This window comes from Schistocerca cancellata, chromosome 7 (assembly GCF_023864275.1).
Source record: "Schistocerca cancellata isolate TAMUIC-IGC-003103 chromosome 7, iqSchCanc2.1, whole genome shotgun sequence".
Taxonomy (NCBI): Eukaryota; Metazoa; Arthropoda; class Insecta; order Orthoptera; family Acrididae; genus Schistocerca; species Schistocerca cancellata.
In genome coordinates this window covers 180,674,476-180,700,099 of record NC_064632.1, presented here as the reverse complement: position 1 = coordinate 180,700,099, position 25,624 = coordinate 180,674,476, and the positions used below count along the sequence as shown (strand labels likewise).

General features: G+C 42.9%; 1 protein-coding gene across 1 annotated transcript in view; it reads right to left on the bottom strand.

The window, feature by feature from the left end:
- The window catches only part of LOC126091882 (calbindin-32), a 695,369-nt gene that overhangs the window by 151,497 nt on the left and 518,248 nt on the right, over nt 1-25,624 (bottom strand). The window contains exon 4 of the mRNA XM_049907165.1: nt 9,110-9,196. Within this exon, the coding sequence (XP_049763122.1) occupies nt 9,110-9,196 (87 nt within the window). The remainder of the gene's footprint in view (nt 1-9,109; nt 9,197-25,624) is intronic.

Below are 25,624 nucleotides of genomic sequence, written 5' to 3'. Positions count from 1 at the left end.
CGGTTACTGCAGTCATAGAGTGAAAGTCACAGTACAAAAAACACCCCCAAAACATAACACATCTGTCTTGAAGTACTCCCTGCACACACTTTGTTTGGAGAGCCTCATTGGTCTGCCGCTGCACTCGACACCTTGCATCGTTTGCAAAGAGGCGAAACCGCGTTTTGTCATACCACACAATACGCATCCACTCAGCTATTCATCCAGTCTGTGTTACTTGGTCGAGCGAAGATGTGAGAAAAATGTCTAAATCGCACACACAAATTCACAATGAAATTCCGGCGGTACATGTAGAAAATGGCGTGTCGCGTCTATCTGTGGTGAATTAGTGCTAACAGTTTGTACACGGCTGCACTGACGTGGGTAGTACTGACCCTGAAGAGAGGCCGTCGACATCGACCAGGAACGACGACGTCCGAGCAGTCGAGGAACTGAGTGGTAGGCCTACCAATTTCAGATTTTCCAGAGAGGACGATCTCACAGCTACTCTCGAAAAACTCCGTGACAGAGAAGCGAATTCCTATCATCGAGGAATTGACCGATTGGTACAAAGTTGTGACCGATGTTTACAGCGGCTTGGTGGCTATGTTGAAAAACAGTCAGTGTCGTATACATGGCTCGGCAGGTACGACAGGCCACACTAAATACACTGAAGAACCAAAGAAACTGGTACACCTGTCTAATATCGTGTAGGGGCTCCTCGAGCATGTAGAAGTGCTGTAACACAACGTGGCATGTACTCGACTAATGTCTGTAGTAGTGCTGGAGGGAACTGAGACCATGAATCCTGCAGGGCTGTCCATAAATCCGTAAGAGTAGTAGGGGGGGGGGGGGGGTGGATCTCTTCAGAACAGCACGTTGCGAGGCATCCCAGATACGCTCAATAATGTTCATGTCTGGAGAGTTTGGTGGCCAGTGGAAGTGTTTAAAAAGGGTGTTCCTAGAGCCACTTTGTAGCAGTTCTGGACGTATGGACAGTTGCATTGTCCTGCTGGATTTGCCAGATTCTGTCGGAATGCACAATGGACAGGAATGGATGCAGGTGATCAGACAGGATGCTTACGTGCATGTCATCTGTCAGAGTCGTATCTAGACGTATCAGGGATCCCATATCACTCGATCTGCACACGCCCCACACCATTACGGAGCCTCCACGAAATGTAACAATCCCCTCCTGACATGCAGGGTTCGTGGATTCATGAGGCTGCGTCCATACCCGTACACGTCCATCCACTCGATACAATTTGAAACGAGACTCGTCCAACCAGCCAACATGTTTCTAGTCATCAACAGTCTAATGTCGGTGTTGACAGGCCCAGGTGAGGCGTAAAGCTTTGCGTCGTGCAGTCATCAAGGGTACACGAGTGGGTCTTACGCTCCGAGAGACAATATTAATAATGTTTCGTTGAATGGTTCGCACGCTGACACTTGTTGATGGCCCAGCGTTGAAATATGCAGCAATTTACGGAAGGGTTGCACTTGTGTCACGTTTAACGATTCTCTTCGGTCATCGTTGGTCCCGTTCTTGCAGGATATTTTTCCGGCCGCAGCGATATCGATTTGATGTTTTATCGGATTCCTGATCTTCGCAATACACTCGTGAAATGGTCGTACGGGAAAATCCCCACTTCATCTCTATCTCGGAGTTGCTGTGTCCTATCGCCCCTGCGCCGACTATATCACCACGTTCAAATTCACTTAAATACTGATAACCTTACATTGTAGTAGCAGTAACCGATCTGACAACTGCGCCAGACACTCGAAGTCGTTCATAGGCGTTGCCGACCGCAGCGCCGTATTCTGCTTGTTTACATATCTCTGTATTTGAATATTCATGTCTATAGCAGTTTCTATGGCGCTGCAGTGTATATCCAGAATGAATATATACATCAAGGTGCAGTTTTTGCAATTTTATAGTGGATAATATGGAGAATTTCCTAACGTTCGCAATTAATTTTTATCTTATCTATTTGCAGATTTTTTTTCTAATGGTACTTTTCTGTGGTGTTTGAAAGAAGCTTCTGAGAGAACTTGAGCGACATAGCATGTGTAGGGCTTGACCTAACAGTATTAAGATAACAACCCCGCAAACGTCTGCCCTATTGTACCAAATTTAAGCAAACACGTAGCTCAGGTACGGTTATTGCATTTACCTGCGTTCTTAAAGCCCCTCAGTCTGTGTTCTGCTATTACTCGTATAGCTATTGAGACATTCAAAACGTATATGACAGACGAAAAAGTAAATATTGTTTATGGCGACGCCAAAGTATTGGAGCAGCGCTAGGGTTGTATGCTGAAGGGTATCCAGATCGTGTCAAGCCCTCATGATCCTACTTTGCAAACACTATAAAAAAGGTTCTATAATCTGGGAGTGTGGAGAATAAAATACGCTAAAGAAAAAGAAGAGAATCTGATTAAAGAAATGAAACTAACATTTCATCGGCAGTAACACAGGGTGAAAATGTCAGTAAGAGTCGTCTCATAAGTACGAGAGGGATTAACGAAACGAGTGTTCCGAGAACGCCACATTCCATCGCATTTCATCCTCTTCACATTTCTCTGCAGCTACTATTTCATGGAGAAGGATCTCAAGATCGGTTATATCTCTCCAAATGTTATCTATGAATTGGAAATGAGCATTTGGCGTCATTGGCCGGGAGGCCCCTTACGGGGCAGGCCCGGCCGCCTTGGTGCAGGTCTTATCACATTCGACGCCATAATGGGCGACCTAGCGCACCGCATGGGGATGAAATAATGATGAAGACAACACAACACCCAGTCCCTGAGTGGAGAAAATAGAATCCGGGCCCGTAGGATGGCAATCCGTCACGCTGACCACTCAGCTATGGACGCAGACAATGTTATGTATGAAAAGCGCAAAGTGATGCGCTATATCTAAGCAAAATTTTGTTTAAGGAAGAACCGTCATTTGTAAACAATGAGAAAGTCAATCTTCGCAATAAGCGCTAATCTTCAGTTGCAAATCGACGCTGATTCAAAGAACAGGTTAAAAACAACGCTCATGTTCTATCATCGTTTGGTGCGCGTTTATCAAGACTCCTGTTTTATTTATGGGAATCTATGTCTAGTCTAGTACCTCGAATTCCTAAGATATGATACAGTTATTGAAAGACTTTCCATTGGACGTAAGACAATCAGTATGATACCAACATGACGGTTGTGCTCCCCATCCCGCATATGTTATGACTGACCTTCTTGGAGAGCATTGGAACAGTCGTTCAGGAAACTCAAATTGGTCTGCACGCTCACCAAATTTAAGACATCTACACTTTTATCTGTGATGAAAATTAAAAGAAAATTGTATTTGGAACATCGTCGATACCCGAAGGAAAAGTATGCCTTATAATCCGGGCCCGTGCTGCCGTTAACTCCATATGAAATTCAACGTACGGTATCGTTTCTCGAGAATCACTATATAGCCTGAAGCAGTGCTCAAGCTCAACGCCTTGAGCACTTGGTATGACAGCCGTTATAATAGACACTCGAACCGTACTTGAGCTACGTATTTGATTACATTTAATATAACAGAGAAGACGTTTGTGGAACATCTTCTCCTGACGGAGGGATAGTGCTTTGCGGTCCTGCAATCTTGATACTATTCGATCAAGTCTCTTGAAGCTCTCTTAAAAACTTCTTTCCAACTTCACAGAAAAATCTATATAGTTCCATTAGAAGAAAACGTTGACGGTTTCACAATTCGGAAAGTATAAGTTATAAAAATTATATGCGAACGTCAGGAAATTCGTAATATTGTCCGCTATAACTTGACAAAATCGCACCTCGACATCGGCTACTACCCAGATTCTGAATATACCGGGTGATCAAAATGTCAGTATAAATTTGAAAACTGAATAAATAACGGAATAATGTAGATAGAGAGGTACAAATTAACACACATGCTTGGAATGGCATGGCGTTTTATTAGAACAAAAATAAATTACAAAAGTTAAAAAAATCTCCGACGGATGGCGCTTCATCTGATCAGAATAGCAATAATTAGCATAACAAAGTAAGACAAAGCAAAGATGATGTTCTTTACAGGAAATGTTCAATATGTCCACCACCATTCCTCAACAATAGCTCTAGTCGGGGAATAATGTTGTGAACAGCACTGTAAAGCATGTCCGGAGTTATGGTGAGGCATTGGCGTCGGATGTTGTCTTTCAGCATCCCTAGAGATGTCGGTCGATCACGATACACTTGCGACGTCAGGTAAACCCCAAAGCCAATAATCGCACGGACTGAGGTCTGGGGACCTGGGAGGCCAAGCATGACGAAAGTGGCGGCTGAGCACACGATCATCACCAAACGACGCGCGCAAGAGATCTTTCACGCGTCTAGCAATATGGGGTGGAGCGCCATCCAGCATAAACATCGTACGTTCCAGCAGGTGTTTATCAGGCAGGCTGGGGATGATGCGATTCTGTAACACATCGGCTTACTTCTCACCCGTCACGGTAGCAGTTACAAAACCGGAATCACGCATTTCCTCGAAGAAAAAAGGCCCGATAACGGTAGATGTGTTAAATTAAACCCATACCGTGACTTTCTCGTCGTGCAATGGAGTTTCCACGACAGTTCTAGGATTTTCGGTAGCCCAAATTCTGCAGTTGTGAGCGTTGACAGACCCTCGGAGCGTGAAATGAGCTTCGTCGGTCCACAGTATGCTACTCAACCAATCGTCATCTTCCGCCATCTTTTGAAACGCCCACACCGCAAATGCCCTCCGCTGCAATCGCCAGGTAAGAGTTCATGATGCCGATGGATTTTGTGCGGATAGCATCGGAGGGTACGCCTCAGTACCAACAAACAGCAGTGTATGGAATGCCGGTGCGACGTGCGACTGCACGAGCGCTGACTTCCCCGTGCATAGACTAACCCGCTACAGTCTCCATTTCATCCTGAACTGTCTCAGCAGCATTACGCCTTGTGCTCGGTAGGCCACTACGGGGTCTACCGTCTAAACAACGCGTGGCTTCGAACTCCGAAATCATTCTCGCCACAGCTGCATTTGTCAACGGACCTTTACCCGTTCGAATCCCCTTCTTATGGCGATAGGATCGTAACGTTGAACTAGCACGTTCCCCATTCTGACAATACAGCTTCACTAAAAGGGACTTTTCAGATAACGTCAACATGCTGCGACTGCTGGCGCATCTGATTCTCTGTCTCATTACAGCTCCTTTATTACACGATTGTCATGCGCAGTCACTGACGTTTTGCTGTCCAGCGCCATCTGTCGAACATTTTGTGAACCTTTTTTGTTTCAAATAAAACCCCATGTTATTCCAAGCATGTGTGTCAATTTTTACCTATCTACATTATTCCGTGGTTTATTAAGTTTTCAAATTTATACTGACTTTTTGATCACCTGGTACTTGGGGTGGCCTGTCTGAGGTGCTTCACCGTGTGTATGTTTCTCTCTAAAGTTTAGGACATCATTCAATGAAAGTTTCTCGCCTTGCCATAGTAATGAAGGTCTATAACTTACATTCTGAAGAATCCTCGGTAAAAAGAAGTGGCAGGACGATAGCAGGTGTAATAAGACTTCAGAATACTAGAGAGATTTTTATAGGCTGTAAACTGTAGGGGAAGACAGTGGTTGGAATACACCCAACAAATAAACGAGGATGTTGCGTGTAATTGGTTCTCTGAGATGAAGAGTTTAGTAACAGGAAATCTACCATCTTGTGGATGATGTGAAAATCGGTGACCCCTATTGCGTGTTCGATTCCCTAGTCAGTTCATAAATAATACGCCAGGGGAACTGCTGTTGACACAATTGGCACGAGTAGACGATCGAGACAAGGAAGTCGCTCATGTAAAAGGGTCTGGGAGTGTGGTCGCTCGTTACGCCGCTGCCGTGCGGACCGGCAGAGAGCACAGAGCAGATGTCGCCCGCAGGCGAAGCGGGGGAGGTGGCAGGGGCCATCGACCGCGCGTCGCTCATGAATAACGCGTCGTGCGTCCCCACTGGAGGCTGCGGCGGCGGGCGACCTCTGCTGCCCTAATCCTGTAGCTTAGAGACGACATGGCTGGATCTCTTCCAGGTCTGTGCAGCAGAAAGATACCGACCGCGTAGGAAATGGCTGGGGACCTGCTCCGACACGAGGGACACAGACCCAGACAGCAGGGATTGATGCGCCCTATCGTACTAGGATAGGTAGCCGTTGCGATATCAGACTCATGTTGCCGGCTGCATGCCTCATACACTGTATTAACAAGACATGATCTAACGTCAGGGTAACTTTGTACATGCGCACACCAACAACAGGTATCCAAATTATTAGAATTTCAATTGTCCGTGAGAGGTAGAATGACAGCGAGAGAGCATTAGAGTTGTTCATGTTTAATGTTGTTGCCAGGCCTGGCAGGGCATATAAGGGTCAACGACGGGGGTGCTGGTTGAATCGTGCTACACCAGGAAGATGAGGTGCTACAGACGGAAAATAAAACCGACAGGAATAAGATGCTGTGTTATGCAAATGATTAGTTTTTCAGAACATTCACACAAGGTTGGCGCCGGTGGCGACACCTACAACGTGCTCACATGAGGAAAGTTTCCAACCGATTTCTCATACACAAACAGCAGTTGACCGGCGTTGCCTGGTGAAACGTTGTTGTGATGCCTCGTGTAAGGAGGAGGAATGCATACCATCACGTTTCCGACTTTGGTAAAGGTCGGATTGTAGCCTTTCGCGATTGCGGTTTATCGTATCGCGACATTGCTGCTCGGATTGGTAGAGATCCAATGACTGTTAGCAGAATATGGAATCGGTGGGTTCAGGAGGGTAATACATTCTACGCACATACCTTGTAGATCCAAAAAACGTACTCCTACCACCTCTACATGTAAAGTAGAGATGTACCAGTTTTCAGTATCTCTGCCAAAAGTTTCCACTCCTTTCAGAAGCTAAACTAAAAGAAGGCGGCTTTGTCGGACTTGGCATTAGAAAATTGATGTTTGATGTTAACTCTGAATTCACAATGACCTTAAATGCGAAATAAGCATGGGTATCATTCAAGCAAGTCGTTACAAAGTTCTTAGGACATAATAAACACCAAGAACATGTTTCTATTACAGCTACAATGTTAAAGAAGTTTTAAAACTTTAGGATGTTTAATGAGCCTGAAAGTTCACTTTTTGAACAGTCGCATTGATTACTTCCCGGACGATATGGGAGATGTTAGTGAGGAGAAAGGAGAGTGTTTTCACCAGGACATTAAAGTGATGGAAAAACGCTACCAAGACCGCTTGAACATCAACATGATGGGGGACTACTGTTGGTCACTTCAGCGAGAAGTTCAGCAAGCGACTCATCGCAGAAAAAGCTACACAAGAAGCTTCAAATAAAAAAAGAGAAAGAAAATACAAATCAATTCCAGCTGACAAGTGAAACCTCTATTAACACATATCATTGTTTTAAGTAGCTTACTGTAAATACAAACCATGCTTGTGTTGTAACAAAGCATTTCATTAATTTCCCCGTTAACCGTATAGCATAGGATTTTTACACTATATGATAAAAATCATATTGCTCAAAAACTATGGGTGATACAAAAAAAACTAAGGCTAGATTTTGATTCAGCTCATAAAAGTCTATAAAGATCAGCTACCAAAGTAAAAAACGTTTTTCAAAAAAAGTTTTCGTTGGCCTGTGTTATCTGTAAAACACAGGTTATATTGGTGGATCCTCCCTTCTACGTTTTCCTTAATTCCATTAAGTACCACGTATCAGTGGTGTTTTTGCCGTCTTCTTGTTACCACATGCTGTTTAAATTTAATGCAGATATTTTGTTTCATAGTTTGTCACTTTTGCTGGTTTTTCCCATTATTTTCATTTTGGAGGCCTACACTAAGTAACTTTTTCATCCTACTGTTCACAAAAAAAGAGAGATTGTCTCTGTTGTTATAAGTTTTGTGCATCCACAATTGCTCATGTGTGTTTTATGATGTTCATACTGTGTAGATCTCTAACAATATGTCTTGTCTTTTTTACTGTTTTATGAGGTTTCTTATGATTTTTAGTATTTCAGCAATATTTCCAAAATTTCAGACTTCTGAAATTCTGATAGGATCTAATTATTGCAACTCTTCTGTCAATACTTGGCATCAGCCTTTAGAGAGCTTGTCATATTTCGTACCGTACCGTAATGTGTTATTTCTGCATGTCATAATATGCAATTTTATTGTAAACATTATTGGTTAGTTCATAAGTTTTTTGCAGATTGTCTTAACCCATTGTCTCGAATCATTCCTCCTATTTGCATTTTTTGCTTTGACCGTGAAATATTATTATTAGGTATTGAAAAGTAAGTGGACTTTTTATTTTTCATTCTGTTGTACAAACTATTTCAAGATACTTAATCGCATAACGGTATATAGCATGGTTTGTTACGTTGAATGCCCAAAAATTATAGAAAGTCACATCGTGCTGCAGAACGTCATTCTAGTTCATGTTAGGACCATCAGCGGAACGCAGTCTGCTTAAGTGAACTGCGTCTCTTCGCGAAGTATGTATGTTCAACACTCAAACTATTTTGCACAAGAGTTTATATGTAACACTGATATTATTGCTCCTTCTCTTGATGCACACGTGAAATTACTCGTGGGGCCTGCAGTCTGTTCAGTGCAAAGCACTGCTTCGCATACTTGATTAGTAATTTCAAATTGAGTGACAGCTATGTTTGTGCACTAATCTCCTCACTTGGTAGCTACAGATTTTTATAGAAATACAGATTTTTTAAAATTCGTTATAGATTCCAACACCATGTTCAAGACACAGCAAAAGCAAGTAGAACATAAACTCGAGCAAAACTCGCAGTTAGTTACGGATGGAGCCGATTCAGCTAGTATGTGTGTGTGTGTGTGTGTGTGTGTGTGTGTGAGATGGCGTGGGGGAGACACGAGTGCTTATGGATTGACGGATACCCCGAGTTGCTAGACTGAAGTTTCAGTTCTGCTTAATCTGTTCTCCTATTAGTCATTAAAAATTGACAACGATATTGACACTTTAATGTTATGCGTTTAATTATGAATAACTGGGTATGTTATTTTTTACTTTCTTGTGGTTCGTGAATGACTTACCTTCATAAATTCGACGCTGGACTCCAGCGGATTATCGAATCGGAAGAGCAGCAGGAAGTTTTCCTCCATTGGTAGCAGCTGAGCGAGCTGCAACAAAAGAAATGCAAAGTGCTGCAATGAGATTTAGAAAAGAATAAGTATTAAAATTATTGACAATGGAAATTAAAAAGGAACTGAAGACGACAGTGGAGAGGATAACTGATTTCTCACCTTTAATAGTAATCGGTCGTAATGGAACCGGGAACAGTCTGAAGCTTTTACCACTTGCGGCGCACCATGGATCTCATTCAAACAGCTCAATGCTAATGGCACTATGGGTAGATGATTTGTCATCAGCAAAATGATAGTAAATGGGACGATAAGTCGTATTTCTCGTGTTCCATTTAGGAACTGAAATAACTAAATTACGAATGGAACTGTTTAATATAATTTAATGCATTAGCAAAATTTCCGTATTAATGGATGAACCGTTTCGTTGACAAAACAGCCAGCAAAGATATTATTACTACTTGCTTCATAATTTTTAGGTGAAGTAATACTTTCTCGAGGCTATCATTCGAGGTGAGAAAAATGTGATCTCGACTGGGCAAGTTCTGGTGGACAACTAACCAATGACATGTACAGCTTTTCTAGATAAGACTGACCAGAGGAAATTTAAATAAAAAATACTGCAGGAACGAGAACACTCTGTTTTCACTACAGGGAAGAACGAAACACCTAGACCAAGAAGTTGATCTATTTTCTAGTTTATTTCTATAAAGGCTGATCTATACGACCGTCGCATGGGAAAAAGAAATTAATGTTTCGTCCTCCCAAAGAAAAAAAAACTATTAGCAACAAAGCATGACAGTAATTTACCACCTCAGCAATTAACGTCTGTCACATTTCCTAAAATAGTACTGTGAAGATAAAACTTTATCACGCTGGTAAATTTATTGTAAACCATATACTCTTTTAAAAAAGAAAACTACAATTTAAAATATAGACTATGACTTTCAATTTAATCTACTCATAATTAGATATCATCTGTCACAGGAATACCTGCGTAAAACAAGAATACCTTGAATGAAAATCATTCATTGATATAATAGTAATTAGTGTTATTTATTTGCGCTTTACTATAGCTAGTTACTAAGACATGTGACTTTTTAATTCCCAGGGGCTATATACACATACCAAATTCAAGTTACTTATTGACAAATACAGCGACTTACTAGAGATAAAAATAACTATAAAATATATAGTGTAAGGCAGCCGTCCTCAAAGCATGGGTGCAGTCGGCTGATTGCTTTGAAATTTTTATACACAACTTTGCATTTGAGTCTGCGGGAGTCTTTATATATCCAATTCTAAATCCTACGAAATACATAAATAAATATGTAATATTTAAAAGGGAACCGTTGTTACTAAAAGTCTCCAAAAGTTCTTGACCGATTTACTTCCAATTTTAATCAATACTCTATTAAACACTCAGATGGACAGAGACTATATATATTTTTTAAACAACAACGTATAGCTTTTATGTTAAAGCCGATTACTGGAAAGAAAATGCTCTGATTTTTATCTGATAAAAATATGCGGTTTTCCTTCTTTCATAGCAGGCAGTCTTAACTACGATACTGGTGCACTTAAACTATCAGACAATTTACTTCTGTCATACATATCCTTTCTTATTACAAATATTTTTAATTTTTGTACACAACAGTATGCTGTTTTGTTTTGTTCGTCAGAGAATGTTTTCACAGAAAACAGGATAGTTGTATATCGGTTTGTGATCAGAATATTACCACAGAATCTTAATTTGCAACAATAATAAACAAGGATAAAGGTGAGAGAAGGGGCAGTGGAAGAAGAGATGGACAGAGGGTTGGTAGGAAATGGATGTAGAGAGCGGAAAGGAGGAGACAGAGAGATAGATACATAGAGAGAGAGAGAGAGAGAGAGGTGGGGGGGGGGGCGTGCAGGCAGGAGGTGACGGAGAGAGAGGGGTGAAAAGAAGATGAACAGAGAAGAGGAGGAAAGAGATGATGGATAGAAACAGGGTGAAGTAGGAGGAGCTGGACAAAGAGAGTGGGAGGAGGAGATAGACGGAGACAGGGGGAAGAAGAAGATAATGTGTACTTTGTTTGGAGATTTTAACCAACGATAATTTGAAGCCCATAAAACTAAAGAGACATCTACAGACAAAACATCCAGACGATGTTGTAAGCCCATCCAGTTAATTAAGCGTCATGACCAACTACTAAAAGGAAATGTCAGAGTCCTCAAAAAACATGTATCAGTTCCTAAGAAAGCACCAAGAGCATCCGTAGAGGTAGGTATCCCACTTAATTGCAAAATCCAGATCACTACACATTATTGGTGACAAATAAATTCTTCTTACAGCCGTCAAAAAATGCGAAATCATAAATGCAGAAAGGTTTAGCAAGATTCTGAAGTCTATACCGATCTCAGTTAATCCAATGAATTGTCGTATTGATGCAGTTGCCACTGATATGAAAAATCAGTTGCTGTCATGTCTTCATGATAGCGCAAAATTCGCTCTGCAATTTATTGACAGTAATGATAACGGAAATCTTTTGCAGCTACTTGTTTTTGTATACTCTTCTTATGAATGTGAAGTGCTCTTTCTATTTCGTAAATTTTTGGAAGGGAGGTCTACAGGAAAAGATATTTTCTTTCTCGTGAAGTCCTTTTTAGTTGAGAGCAATCTGTCGTGTACAAATTGTGTTGGTACACGTACCGTTGTGGCGGCAACATTTGCCGGAACTAAAATGGGGTTCATTGCAAGAGTGTGCGCTGTTTCTCCTGTAATATTCACACATTGCCTGATATAAAGGGAGGCAATGGCTTCTAAAGTAGTATAACGGAAAGTTGATAGAGCTGAAGTATGCAGTCAGTGTTGTAATTCTTGTGAAAGCATGAGCTTTAAACAATAGGCCATTTTACATTGTTTGCGAGGAGATTGATTCTACTCATGACTGGCTCCTATAGCATACGGAGGTACTTTCGTTGTTCTTGCTAAAGTTCTTCGTGCGTTATGGAGCTGGGTGTACCCTCCATTCGTCTTTTGTTGAATCCAAAGCATTGTGCCTCCCCATGCAATGCACGTGGCTCTGAGCACTATGGGACTTGACATCTGAGGTCATCAGTCCCCCAGAACTCAGAACTACTTAAACCTAACTAACCTAAGGACACCACACACATCCATGCCCGAGGCAGGATTCGAACCTGCGACCGTAGTGGTCGTGCGGCCAATGCACATGAAATCATCCAAAAGAGACATGTGACTCCAGCATCACTCGAGGTTCAGTACGTCCTGGTGGTGTTGCGGGCACATGGAACAGTAAGGAAAGTGTGTAGGTGGAAGAGAGACAAATGGGCAGTCATTATAGCGAATATCGGGCCGCAAATGCGGAGATCTACTGATATAAGCAGTTTTGACAAAGGGGAAATTGTAGTGGCGCTGCGGCTGAAAACGAGAATCTCTGATGCGGCGAAGATGGTCGCCTGTTGGGGTAGTACTGTCGTGAGTAGCTATGGAAAGTGCTTGAGGGATGGTGAAATAACGAGTAGACCGTATGGTATTGGACGACCACGTCTTATCACAAAACGTGAACCTCTGAGGATCCTCCACTGTGTAATCCGGGATAGGCAACGATCTGAGGCTGATCTAACGACACAGGACAGTTCTGGTGCAGGAACACGTGTTTCGGAGCTCACAGTTCAAAGACCACTGTTGAACATGGAGCTCCACATCATACGACCCTTACGTGTTCCTGTGTTGCCCAACGACATCGTCATTTATGATTGCAGTGGGCACAGCATCACTGAGTTTTCACCGCAGTAAAGTGTTGTCTGTCGAATGAATCGTCTTCCTTGTTACACTGGGTCGATGCTTGGGTCCTTACACGCAGTCGTCCAGGCGAATGTCTGCATCACAGATGTAGGCCGGCGAGGGCAGAATTATGCTATGGGGTACGATGAGTTGGGCTTCCATGGGATCTGTGGTGGTAATCGATGACATCGTGATAGCACTGAACTACTTGAAGCTTGACGTCCGTCCCCGTTCCCCCGCCCTATTGTGATGACATCTTCCAGTAGGATTATTGTACGTATTTCGAGGTGAGTATCGTGCTACAGTGGTTTGAGGGGCATTATAGTCAACTCACATTCATGTCTTGGTCAGCAAATATCCCTGATCTGTAACTACCAGAACACAATTCGCTCCAAGCTGCGTGGCCGTAAACCACCATTCCGTAATTTGCGGGAATTGCTTGACTGTGGGTAGAGATCTAGTAGACTTCTTGAGTCCTGTGAAGGAATTTTAGGATCCATACCAAGCAGAAACTCTGTTGTACTGTTTTTGAAAAGTGGGACATGGCGCTATTAAACAGGTGGTCATAATGTTTTAGGTCACTGGTGCAATTAAGGTGAGCATAAGCAACAGCACCAGCATCATGCAGCATTCTTCGTACGGTGTTGTAGCATTCTGTACGGATACATGTCTCATTTTCACGCTTGGTGTGTTGAATGTGTGCTTTGCAATTAGTCACCAGTTTTGAAGTCACTGTTTTTTGTGTGGGATTAAGGAGCTTTGGGATTGCTTTTCTGATAGACCTGATGGCCGATGAATACCATTCCGTCCTATAAAGTAGCATTGATAATCAACTGAATCCACTAAACAGAAGCCGGCCGCGGTGGTCTAGCGGTTCTGGCGCTGCAGTCCGGAACCGCGGGACTGCTGCGGTCGCAGGTTCGAATCCTGCCTCGGGCATGGGTGTGTGCGGTGTCCTTAGGTTAGTTAGGGTTAAGTAGTTCTAAGTTCTAGGGGACTTATGACCTCAGATGTTGAGTCCCATAGTGCTCAGAGCCATTTGAACCATTTGAACTAAACAGAATATCCAAAGTTTGTGTTTTGTATCATTCCACATTTTCTTTTGATAAGTTATAGTGTTTAAATGAAATGTTGTTTCTGCTAGACATCTTCCATTCAAATTAAATATTCTATGCATAAATCCCTATTTTAGGATATGTAGCTAGAACCAATAAAAATTAGCGGTATGCAGTTAAGATGTGCACACTGAACTCATAACGTAGATCTTAAAGGCCTGGCCTGCTCACTATTACTTTTCTGGAATAGTGTAACTTTCCACGCGTGGAGGTTTCACAGCTGAAACGCTAGGTTAGCAGGAAGTGCGGTACATTTTTTTCCTAGTGAATTGATGAGAGAGTGGATAACGATTTTCTTTCCTGGCTTCCAACAGATTAAGAAAGACCGACATATTCATCTTAAGAAGGGAGATGGATGAGAATCAGTATCGCATTGTTCCATAGCTTTCTGTTCATGGTATACAGGGTGAGCACAAAATATTGCCCACATTATAACAATTTATTACAGAATAACCGTTTGACATAATAATTTACATTTGACCCTTCGTTACATAGGTTAGTGTTACTAGTTTTTTTAACACCACTTACGTTAGTAAACCTCAACGTGTGCTCCCTTGGTAGCTAGGAGAATGTCGTGGCGGTATTCCAGTTCCCGCCATGTGTTTCGTAATATGTGTTCTGTCACAGTACCCACAGCAGCTAATATCCTAGCCTTCAGTTCGTCGACGTCAGCACCTGGTGTGACGAAGACTCTGTACTTGGTATAGCCCGAGAAAAAAAAAGGTCAAGGGCCGTAATGTCTGGAGAGCGGGGTGGCCAGGGTGTTAGATCCTTCCTTCCAATCCACCGATCCGGAAATGTTTCATCCACGAAATCACGCACTATCAAAGCCCACTGGGGAAGGGGTTCTCCATCTTGCTGGAAAAGTATCCATGGTTGATATTCTTCTAACTGTGGAGTAATGAACTGTTGCAAAACGCTGGCTGCTGTGGCCGAGCGGTTCTGGGCGCTTCAGAACAGAATCGCGCTGCTGCTACATTCGCAGGTTCGAATCCTGCCTCGGGCATGGCTGTAGGTGATGTCCTTAGGTTAGTTAGGTTTAAGTAGTTCTAAGTTCTAGGGGACTGATGACCTCAGATGTGAAGTTCAATAGTGCTCAGAGCCATTTGAACAATTTTTGTTGCAATAAGTCTAAATAAACGTTAGCGGTAATGGATTTTTCCGCGGAGAAAAACGGTCAAAATCCCTTGTTATTCATGAGGCCGCACTAAACATTCTTTTTTTCGCTTACTCGCTGCAACTGTATAGTAGCATGTGGAGACTCCGAACCCAATATACGGACATGATGCCTATTTACCTTTCCACTGACATAAAAGGTGGATTCATCGGTAAAGCATGTGCGATTTAAGTAATCGTTAGCGCCATGAGTCCTGTTGAGAATCTCAGTTGCAAACTCAGCACGTGTCAGTAAATCATTCGGTTGCAAGGCCTGCACGATTTGCACTTTGTAAGCATGCAACCTAAGCCTTTCATGAAGAATCTTCACCACATTTGCTTGCAGTATTTGAAGTTCACGCGATGCTTCACGAGTTGATTTAGACGGACTCCGTTGAAACGATTGCTGAACACGATCAACAATTGGATCACTCACTCGAGGCCTACAACTTTGAGGACGATCTTCTAAGCTGCCTGTTCCGTTAAACTTTGCATACCATCGCTTTATTGATTTAATGTCAGGTGGGTTGCATCCATAAGAAGCCCGAAATTTACGCTGACCACTGATGGGCGATTTCTTTTCGTGAAACCAAAGCACACATTGCGCTTTCTCCTGCTTCGACGCCATTTCGCCAGTAACTAACGTGACCTAACAGACCGCGTCGGTGTTAGAGAGCCTGTATACAGAGGGAGTGGCCATAGGTGAAGTTGCCCGTGATTGGTTCATTAGGTTTGGCGCCATTTTTCTGCCAAACGTCTCTCGCTGCTTCCTATGTTCGCCGTGCTTTTGAGTTGAGTTGAAGTTCAGAGGACTTTTGGAAACGATTAAAGGGTATTTGAATTATTGAGAGACTTGTTATGCGTTGTGCATGCATGTTCGATTTAGTTGTCTATCGGTTTTCGTACGTAATTAGCGATTGCGATCTTAAATACGAGTTGAAATAATGAAGCGTTTTGTGATGAAGTCGGTAGGCCTACATGTTTGAAGTAAACACGTTAGTAATTGTACAGTATTGTTTTTGACATCTGTAATTCGTTCTGCAGACGTTCGTAAACGATGCCAGGTTGTGCTGCATTTGGTTGTTCCAATAGAGGCGAAGGTGGATTTCGCATGTTAGCATTTCCACGCAATGAAGAAAGACGAAAGCAGTGGGTAGTCGCAGTCAACAGGGCTGACATAAATCAAACAGGAGCCTTGAGGAAACCAACCAAGTACTCTTATCTGTGCGAAGTAAGTCGTTTTTGCTTTTAACTATATATAAAACAACTTGCAACATAAATAGTTAAATTTGAAAACAGACCTGTAAATTGGCTGTGTGAAAATTATTATAACAAATTATTCTTATAAACATAGAATTCAAATGGGATTGTGTATCTAATGTGTAAGAATTTTGCTAAGCTGCAGACGTCATAATTACGTCCTTCAGTGTCATAAGTTGTACTGTATTGAAGATTCATCTGACGTAATACAGGTACGTTAAAGTTTTAGCGTTATGCACTTCCGATACAAAAAAAATGCTATACACTATATTTTTTTATTTACGTAACTTTAATTGTAATATGTCTAGTAAACGAACTTTAAAGGAGATAAATGCAAGTAACGAATAATTTTTACAGTCAGTGTATCAAATTTTCCTGTGCTGTACGTAATAGGCTACTATGAGTACATTAAAGCTGTAAAGAAAAGCATTTAACGAATGATTTCGCCATGTTGTCTTGTGCTTTTGATTCAGTGAGTGTGTACTCCACTACTCCACTACTGGCCATTCAAAAGCCCCGCCCGCAATGTGGCAGAAAAATGGACGCCGTATCGTCTGGTTGGCCACTCTCTCCCTATACAGGCTCTCTAGGTGTTGTGGAGCACTAGCGTCATCTGTTGGTCACAACGACTAATAACACTAAACTATGTAACGGCATAAAATGTAATTTACTATGTCAAACGGTTATTGTTTTATAATTTTTTATAATCAGGACAAGACTTTGTGCTCACCCTGTATATTGCGACTGTACGATCGACGGCGGCCACTGTCTCTTAGAAGAAGCCGGTAGTGGAGTTATCGCGAGAAGACGCCTGAATACTGAGGCGCCAGGGAAGTGGAAAATGCCGTAAAAGCTCGACGGGGAGGAGGCTTAAATATTTGAAAAGTCGTCCGACAGAAAGCGTGGGAGCCACTCGGGGGTCGGAAGAATGCAGAGGCTTCACCTCCGCATCGCGTACGTCTCACCGTGGCAGCGCACACCGCACTGCGCTGTTCCATCCCGCAGCGCCAGCCAAGACTGGCCTCACAGATGTCTCAGATGGACTTAACTACAGATTATCGGGTAGGACGTACGCAGTGCCCAACTAACGGACACTGTTTTCCTGATGAAAGAATGGCAGTTTTCACGACGTACTCGTTGGACTGCCCAAGAAGTAAATCGCACCTAATTGCGAGGTTTGGAAATTTGGTAGTACCAGCATCCAATGTACCAATGATACAAAATAAAAGAATGACAAAACAGCTGAAGCATCCAGATTAAATGATCGGATGTCAGTATAACTTCGTTCACGTACACACTATCGGCGGGTATGTAAAAGATTAGAATTGCAATTCTTTGTGACTCATAGTTAGTTTTGTTACCAAGACTGGTATGGTACATAAGCGGAATGAACAGCGTCACATGTTGAGAGATCACCGTGAGGGACACGGAGATGTCGTGTACTCGTGCTGGACAGCGCTATCAGCGCCTGACACAGTTTCAAAGGAGTGACATTGCGTGTCTCCACTTGGCAGGCCGGCCGAATCGTGGACCATCCACATTAGCAGAGCATTCGTTTGTGACACTGGCCCAATGTTGGACTGCGAGGGAAAGTGTAGACAGGCATACTCGTCGTCAAGGTTTCAATCGACCACGTGTCACTGCCACCAAGGAAGATCGCCGCATTGTGCACCAGGCACATCATAACCCCCTAACATCTGCGTCTGCCGTCTGAGAACAAGTCATGGACTCCGTACAACATTATGTACTGTCCAGCACCGTGAGTAGAAGACTATTAGCATCTGGACTAGGTAATTACCGACCCATGCGTAGGGTGCCATTAAGCCCGAAATACAAAAGACTGCTTTTAGAGTGGTGTCGTAACCGGGAAGCATAGACTGCTAATGAATTGGTCGCAATGTGTTCAGCGATGAATATACACTGATCAGCCAGAACAATGTGACCACCGACCTACTGTCGATTATGATATCGTCCAGACGATAGCAGCGTCACCTAGTGAGGAGTGACTGCTAGACAGACACACGCACGGAGCATGTACGAAAGTCCACCGACACGCACTGAGCAGTGGCAGTGGGTTACAGAGTACGTGCGTCATGCAGTTATACACTGAAGAGCCAAAGTAACCGGTACACCTGCATAATATCGCGTAGGGCCACCACGAGCACGCATAAGTGCCGAAACACGACGTGGCAAAGACTCGACTAATGTCTGAATTAGTGCTGGAGGGAACTGACATCATGAATCCTGCAGGGCTGTCCATAAATCCGTAAGAGTACGAGGGAGTGGAGACCTCTTCTGAACAGCAGGTTGCAAGGCATCCCAGATATGCTCAATAATGTTCATGTCTGCGGAGTTTGATGGCCAGCGGAAGGGTTTAAACTCAGAATTCCTGGAGCCACTTTGTAGCAATTCTGGACGTTTAGGATGTCGCATTGTCCTGCTGGAATTGCTCAAGTCCGTCTGAATGCAAAATGGACATGAATGGATGCAGGTGGTCATTTTGCTTACGTACGTGTCACCAATCAAAGTCGTATCTAGATGTATCAGGCGTCCCATATCGCTCCAACTGCACACGTCCCACACCATTACATAGTGTCCACCAGCATAAGCAGTCCCCTGCCGACTTACAGGGTGCATGGATTCACGAGGTTGTCTCCTTACCCGTACACGTCTATTAACTCGATACAAATTGAAACGAGACTCGTCTGACCAGGCAACATGTTTCCAATCATCAACAACCAAATGTCGGTGATGACGGGCCCAGGCGAGGCGTAAATCTTTGTGTCATGCACTCATCAAGCGTACACAAGTGGGCATTCGGCTCTGAAAGCCCAGATCGATTGAGTTTTGTTGGATGGTTCGCACACTGATACTTCTTGATGGCCTGGCATTGAAATCTGAAGCAATTTTCGGAAGAGTGCACTTCTGTCACGCTGAACGATTTTCTTCAGTCATCGTCGGCCCTGTTCCTGCAGGACCTTTTTCCGGCCACAGCGATGTCGGAGATTTGATGTTTTACCGGATGTTTGATATTCACGGTACACTTAATCGCTGCCTCTGAGACGTCTGAGATGCTCTATCCAATCACTTGTGCTCCTGCTATAACGCCACGTTGAAGCTCACTGAAATCATTGACAGCCTGCCATTGCAGCAGCAGTAACCGAGGTAACAACTGCACCAGACACTTGTTGTCATATATAGGCGTTGCCGACCGCAGCACCGTACTCTACTTGCTTACATATGTCTGTATTTGAATAGGCAAGCCTATATCAGTTTCTTCGGCGCTTTAGTGTGGAAGCTATTGTCGGTCTCGAAACATGATTCCTAATGAAATGGGACGCAGGACTGTTTAAAACTTCGCACATTTTGCAATGTGATCTCTGTTTTTCTGTGTCACTTTATGTTTTTATAATCGGACGATAGAAATGGAAGACACTACCGCTCGAATGCTCAGCAAACTACTTTACTTAACGTTTCCCTCTAAACCGCCACATCAATACCAGAACCATTATAGTACAATTACAATACTGACTTATAACCTAGGTGGCCTGAACTATAAGTTACGCCAACGCAGTCCTCGAATGAAGAACTTTTAATGGGAAATGTCTTTCAGTAGGTAAGGGAGAAATTTTCCAGGGAGGGTGCTAAATCTCTATCGGTGACTGGGCTAAGTCCCCTGCCACCGCCAGCCACTGACTTGCAGGCATCTTTCACAATATCCGAGTTTTATGCCTGAGGCCGGCGCAGCGAAAGGAATTAATGGCGCGAGGAAAAGGGCTACGCCGGCGAAGAGCTAAATCTTCCGGGAGGCTACTTCTGTTGCTTCTTGATGGGTATTTGTAGCGTCGTAAATGTTTATAAACCAAGAATTTTCCTATGTACTTACGTGTAAACTATACTGATTTAACTACGATTAGATTGCGTAGTAGTTAGTACAGTTTAAGTGACCACTTGCGTGTTCAATACCTTCTCCTATTCTTTCTCGTTTTGACCATTGAGCAAGGAATTAATTCGGATCACAAGGCAGGCGGACAGTTTGGAGTTTCAAGCGACGATTCCCATACGGATATATTAGACGATGTACGAACATTCTTAGGCACGAGCTATTACGAGCACGAAGTATAAAACAATTTTTCTGACTTTACAGAATTTTGCTACTGTGAAACGTATGTATCTCTTTACCTGATTTGTAGATTTGTCCGGTCATGAAAGGTTTCGGTGACGCGTTAGAGGAATAATAATTCGACGCCAGTGACTGTATGACAGAATTTTGTATGTGTTGTCAAGTAGTAACATACAAAGCTGCGAAATCGGTGATCGGAGTTTTAGTGTTGCTACCCTGATGAGACTTCAGTGAAACACAGTGCTAATAGACTCCAGACTTTATAAATCCCACTGAATATTCACAGCTAAATAATACCGAGCAACGTTGAACATTATTAATAGCTATTTAAAGAGAAACACGTTCTGGTGTTTGTGACTCACAACATAATCGGTGACTGACTGTGCTATAAAAATACATTTTTAAGTAACTTTGAGAAATGTTAAGGCAGACGTATACTACACTTTCCGTCTAAAGTTGTGTGTGATTAATCGACTGAACTGGCACGATGCCGGTAAATGAAAGCTAATTTACGTTTTAAGGGAACATATTAACAGAGAGACTATAATCGATTAACAACAACTTACATTGTTTTTCAAAAAGTTCGGAATTATAATCCACAAGTTTTAACATTACTTTTACGTCCAGGACTGTCTATTACTGTTTTTGGTTCGAAAAAGGGACTGCAGCCCATTAATATAGAGAAGATTACATTACAAAGTGTGGGAGGACTGCCTGTTTTGCCTGAAAGCACAGCTTCCCGTGCTGCACGACCACTTGCGGCTTGCGACAACACCGTTTTAACGTTACCAAATTAAGGAACGATTAAAAGTCATTGTCCATTAGGCAAATTTGTCGCAGGTAGGAACGAACTGGAGACTATCTGGAAGGGTGAAAAGGGCAGAAGTCACCTTGTTGTAAACACTATATCTGATCAAAAATATCCGGACATATTTTAGCGCACATTAATACGAGGTGTGTCCACCATTCGTATTTATTATTGCTTGAACTCGGTTGGGGACACTTTGAGTGACGTTGATTCTTCCTCAAAGCCGAAACTAGTGTAGATAATGTTGTTGGAAGCTGAGGTCTGGAGTGAAGTCGAACATCTAATTCTTCCCAAAGTTGTTCAGTTGGATTCAAATTGGGACACTGGGCAGGCCAGTCCGTTTCAGGAATACTACTGTCCACAAACCATCGTCACACAGATTCAAAATTTCTATACACAAAGTTAAAAAAAAAGTGTTACATCTTTCTACAGAATGTAGTACTGAACAAAACCAAAAGAAATGTTTCTATCATGATATGTCTGGAAGCCAAAATCTGTTGAGAATAGGGCCGTTTATTTAGAGATGAGGTAAGATTCACAAGAGATGGCATAGTAACTTGCGACAATACGCATCTGTTAGCAGATGCAATGCTTCGAGCAATCATGGACGTGAGGCATCAGGATCGTTTCAGTAGCAGTGAATGGGCAGAAATTGTCGTGACAGACTCAAAAGCCATAGATTTTATTGAACAGGTTGAAAGGTGCTGTATATCAGCGATTTCTGCCCCACGAATTACGAGTGCCTTGAAGAAAGTTATCTCTGCGGAAAGAGAACGACTGTGGCGTATACATGACGGGGCTCCAGTCCAGTTCCTACGGATCGATCGAACTACCCCATCGCAAAGTTTCGTGTGCGAGAAATTTATCAAGGAGATCCGGTAACACCGGACCTGAATGCGTTCGATTTTTTTGTATGGGGAATTTTAAAGTTGTTGGCGTACACTCAACGTTATATCAGCCTGTGACCATCACAAGTAACGCAGTCCGAATGGAAACAGATATATTTGAAAGAATGTGTGATTCGCTGCGCAGGGTTGAAGGATATATCAAGATGCGTGGTAACGACATTGTTTATAGTTTGTTTTTCTATGTAACAGATACCTGGGAATGAAAGTACAGATTGGCTCATATCTCAGCAGGTATTGGTTTTCGGACGTTTTCTACCAATGCTACCTCCTGTAGGAACGTGTGTCACTTTTTTAAGCTGGACATCGGGGCTCATTTCGAAGCGGTATTTATCACTGGAGAAAATTCTACTCCAGTCAACGAGATTCCTGGCCGTAGACGTGTCTGGAGAGGCCGCAGACAGCAGTGTATACCAACCCGACTGTTGTCCAGAGCCGACCGTTGTGGCCGAGCGGTTCTAGGCGCTTCAGTCTGGAACCGCGCGACCGCTACGGTCGCTGGTTCGAATCCTGCCTCGGGCATGGGTGTGTGTGATGTCCTTAGGTTAGTTAGGTTTAAGTAGTTCTAAGTTCTAGGGGACTGATGACCTCAGATGTTAAGTCCCATAGTGCACAGAGCCATTTTTTTGTTGTTGTCCAGACATATGGTCCGACAACCAAGACTGATGGTCTAGGGTGCCATTATTTTTCGTAACTGGACCCTTATTGTTGTCATCCGCCCACCCCTTACAGCACAGCGCTACGTCGACGATATTCTACGTTCCGTGTTGTTGATCTTCATGGCAAATCATCCTAGGCTTGCATTTCAGCAACATAAAGGCCGCTCGCAAACGGCGAGTGCTTCTACTGGTTGTCTTCGTGCTTGCCAAACCCTACCTTGGCGCCTCGTCCAGCGAGGCCACCGGGCCACTCTCCAATGAGAACGTTTAGAGTATTATGGGCACCGTCCTCAACGCAGCTCGCGCTAATTGGACAGAATGGTTTTGGCACTATATTCCTTAGGAGGACATACAACAGCTCTGTAAGTCAATGATAAACCGAATATGGGCCTGAGGTAGAGCAATGCGTTATTGACTTTCTCAACTTGTGAAGCTTGAATAAAACATCCAGTATTTCTGAAATTGTAATCATTTGTTTGCCAGCAAATGTACATTACATCTACCGATTTCCGTTCCATTCGGATAAGTCCACCATTTATTCTTTCCTTTTTTTTAGACTGTACGGACGCGAACTAGTCATTCATCAATTATGTATTGCACGCGCCCTATGCTATTCGTTATAAATCTTACAAGTATTTTCACAGCTAGTGAAAATTCAAAGTGACAAATTTTTAGGACTATCTGTATGGTGCTTGGAGACATTATTTTAATACTTTTCTGTCCGATTTAAAAAAGAGGTTATATTAAACATTTATTTTTATTTACATAATTATTTTTTGTATTTTATTGTGTGCGAAATGTTTCAGTCGACTTCAAACATTTTGAGGAGATTGGAATTGAGGCATATGTTATATTTCAAGTTTATTTCGGTTTCTCTTCACCTGAGTCAACCAATATATTACATCCTCTTACGTATATCTCGCAAAAAGACCACGAAGACAAAAAAATTAGAGAGATTCGAGCTCACACGATCGCTCACCAGCAATAAATCCTCACGTGAGCCATTCGCGACTGGAACAGGAAGGGGAGGAAAGTGGTACACAAAGTACCCTCCTCTACAGACCACACAGGAAGGAGATTTAATATTGCACTGTGATTCAGTTCTGAGCAAGTTTGAAAATTTCAATTCTCTATCTTATCAGGAAGTTAGTCTAAACTTGCCCCCCCCCCCCCCCCCCCCCCGATTAACCGTGCGGTCTAATAACGCATGGCTTTCCGGAGTGGGAAGGAGCGCCTGGTCCCCGCCCGGCGGACTTGTGTCAAGGTCCGGTGAAGTTAAGTCCCATAGTGCTCAGAGCCATTTAGACCGCGCCGCTCGAACTGTCAACACAACTGGCACTGCGAAGAGTATCCTACGACTTCCACGTTGTTGGCAACAGGTTATACATAATGCTGGTGACTACTTTGAAGGTCAGTAAAACTTTGAAACACGTATCTATTTTGTACGAGTTGTAAATAAATAGTTGCCACTACTAAAGTTCCAACCCTCGTATGAATCGAACGAGCTGTCCCTGATTCTTTCTGCAGCATGCATTTATGCACAATGCGTCTATGGGGGTGTGATGCAATCTGGTAAGCGTAGCCATCGTGAGGAATTCCAACTGTGGTGCTCTGCGTTATGTTTCTTTGTCTTCCCGTTTTCACCCCTCCCATATGGTGAGTGATTTTTACCCCCACACTGTTGTATTTTGATCCATTTTAGGTCTATCTGATGAAGAAGTTAGTTTAAAGCCAACTGAAAAAAGTGTACTGAACAGAGAGACGCGAAAGCGACCTAATAAAAGCCTGTTAAAATATGGACATTGTCCAATATCCGTATTGCAGATGTGTTACCCTGTTGTGAGCTGCAGCAGTGGGCCATTGGTGCCATCGCTTTCCCTAATTCCTGGCTTTTTTTATACTGGGCATCAGTTGATAGATTTCTACATATATATCTTTAAGCTGTCCGTTATTATACGCTCGAGTGTTTTAAAGATATTTAGGAAAGATATTGGTCTATGTCATTGCTTGTTTGTTTCGGGTTTGTCTGGAAACAATTTCGGAAGACTGAATACATTATTTCAGTGCTCTCTCTGCCGTGCATAGTTTCGTTGCCAGTGTGATCACCAACCGACTAAATAGATAATTTTTGCACGTTTATGCCTTCAGAGTATACCGCTATGAGTCTACACACAGTTGCAGTCGTCCATTCTTTTGCTCAAAAATCCTGCACATCGTTTTCCTTTCAGTGCAGAGACGGCACCCGTCACAAGTAAATTTTTTCCGTAACTGAGCTGTTCGATTTCAATTAAATTCTTCATTACATCGAAAATATCGTTCTATTAGGTCTCAACAAATAGTTGCTAGCTGATGCGCCAGCCAGCTCTCCTATCATCTGTATCAATGTATGACTCTGCACACTCCTAATACGTTTAGAATCTTCACTATTCCGTAATATGTCAAAAATCCGCCTCAGTTGCGAAATGTTACTGGTCTTTACCCATGTTTCAGCTAGAATAATGTAGCCTTCTTCAGAAGCGTAAAATAAACTAATACATGCCAGAATAAGGCACGGTCAAACACAAAAAGTTGAAGTACAGTGGTACCATGAGTTCCAACGTAGCGTCCGCGGCTAACCGACCGCTTTCCACGAAGTGGGGCTGGGGCTGTTCC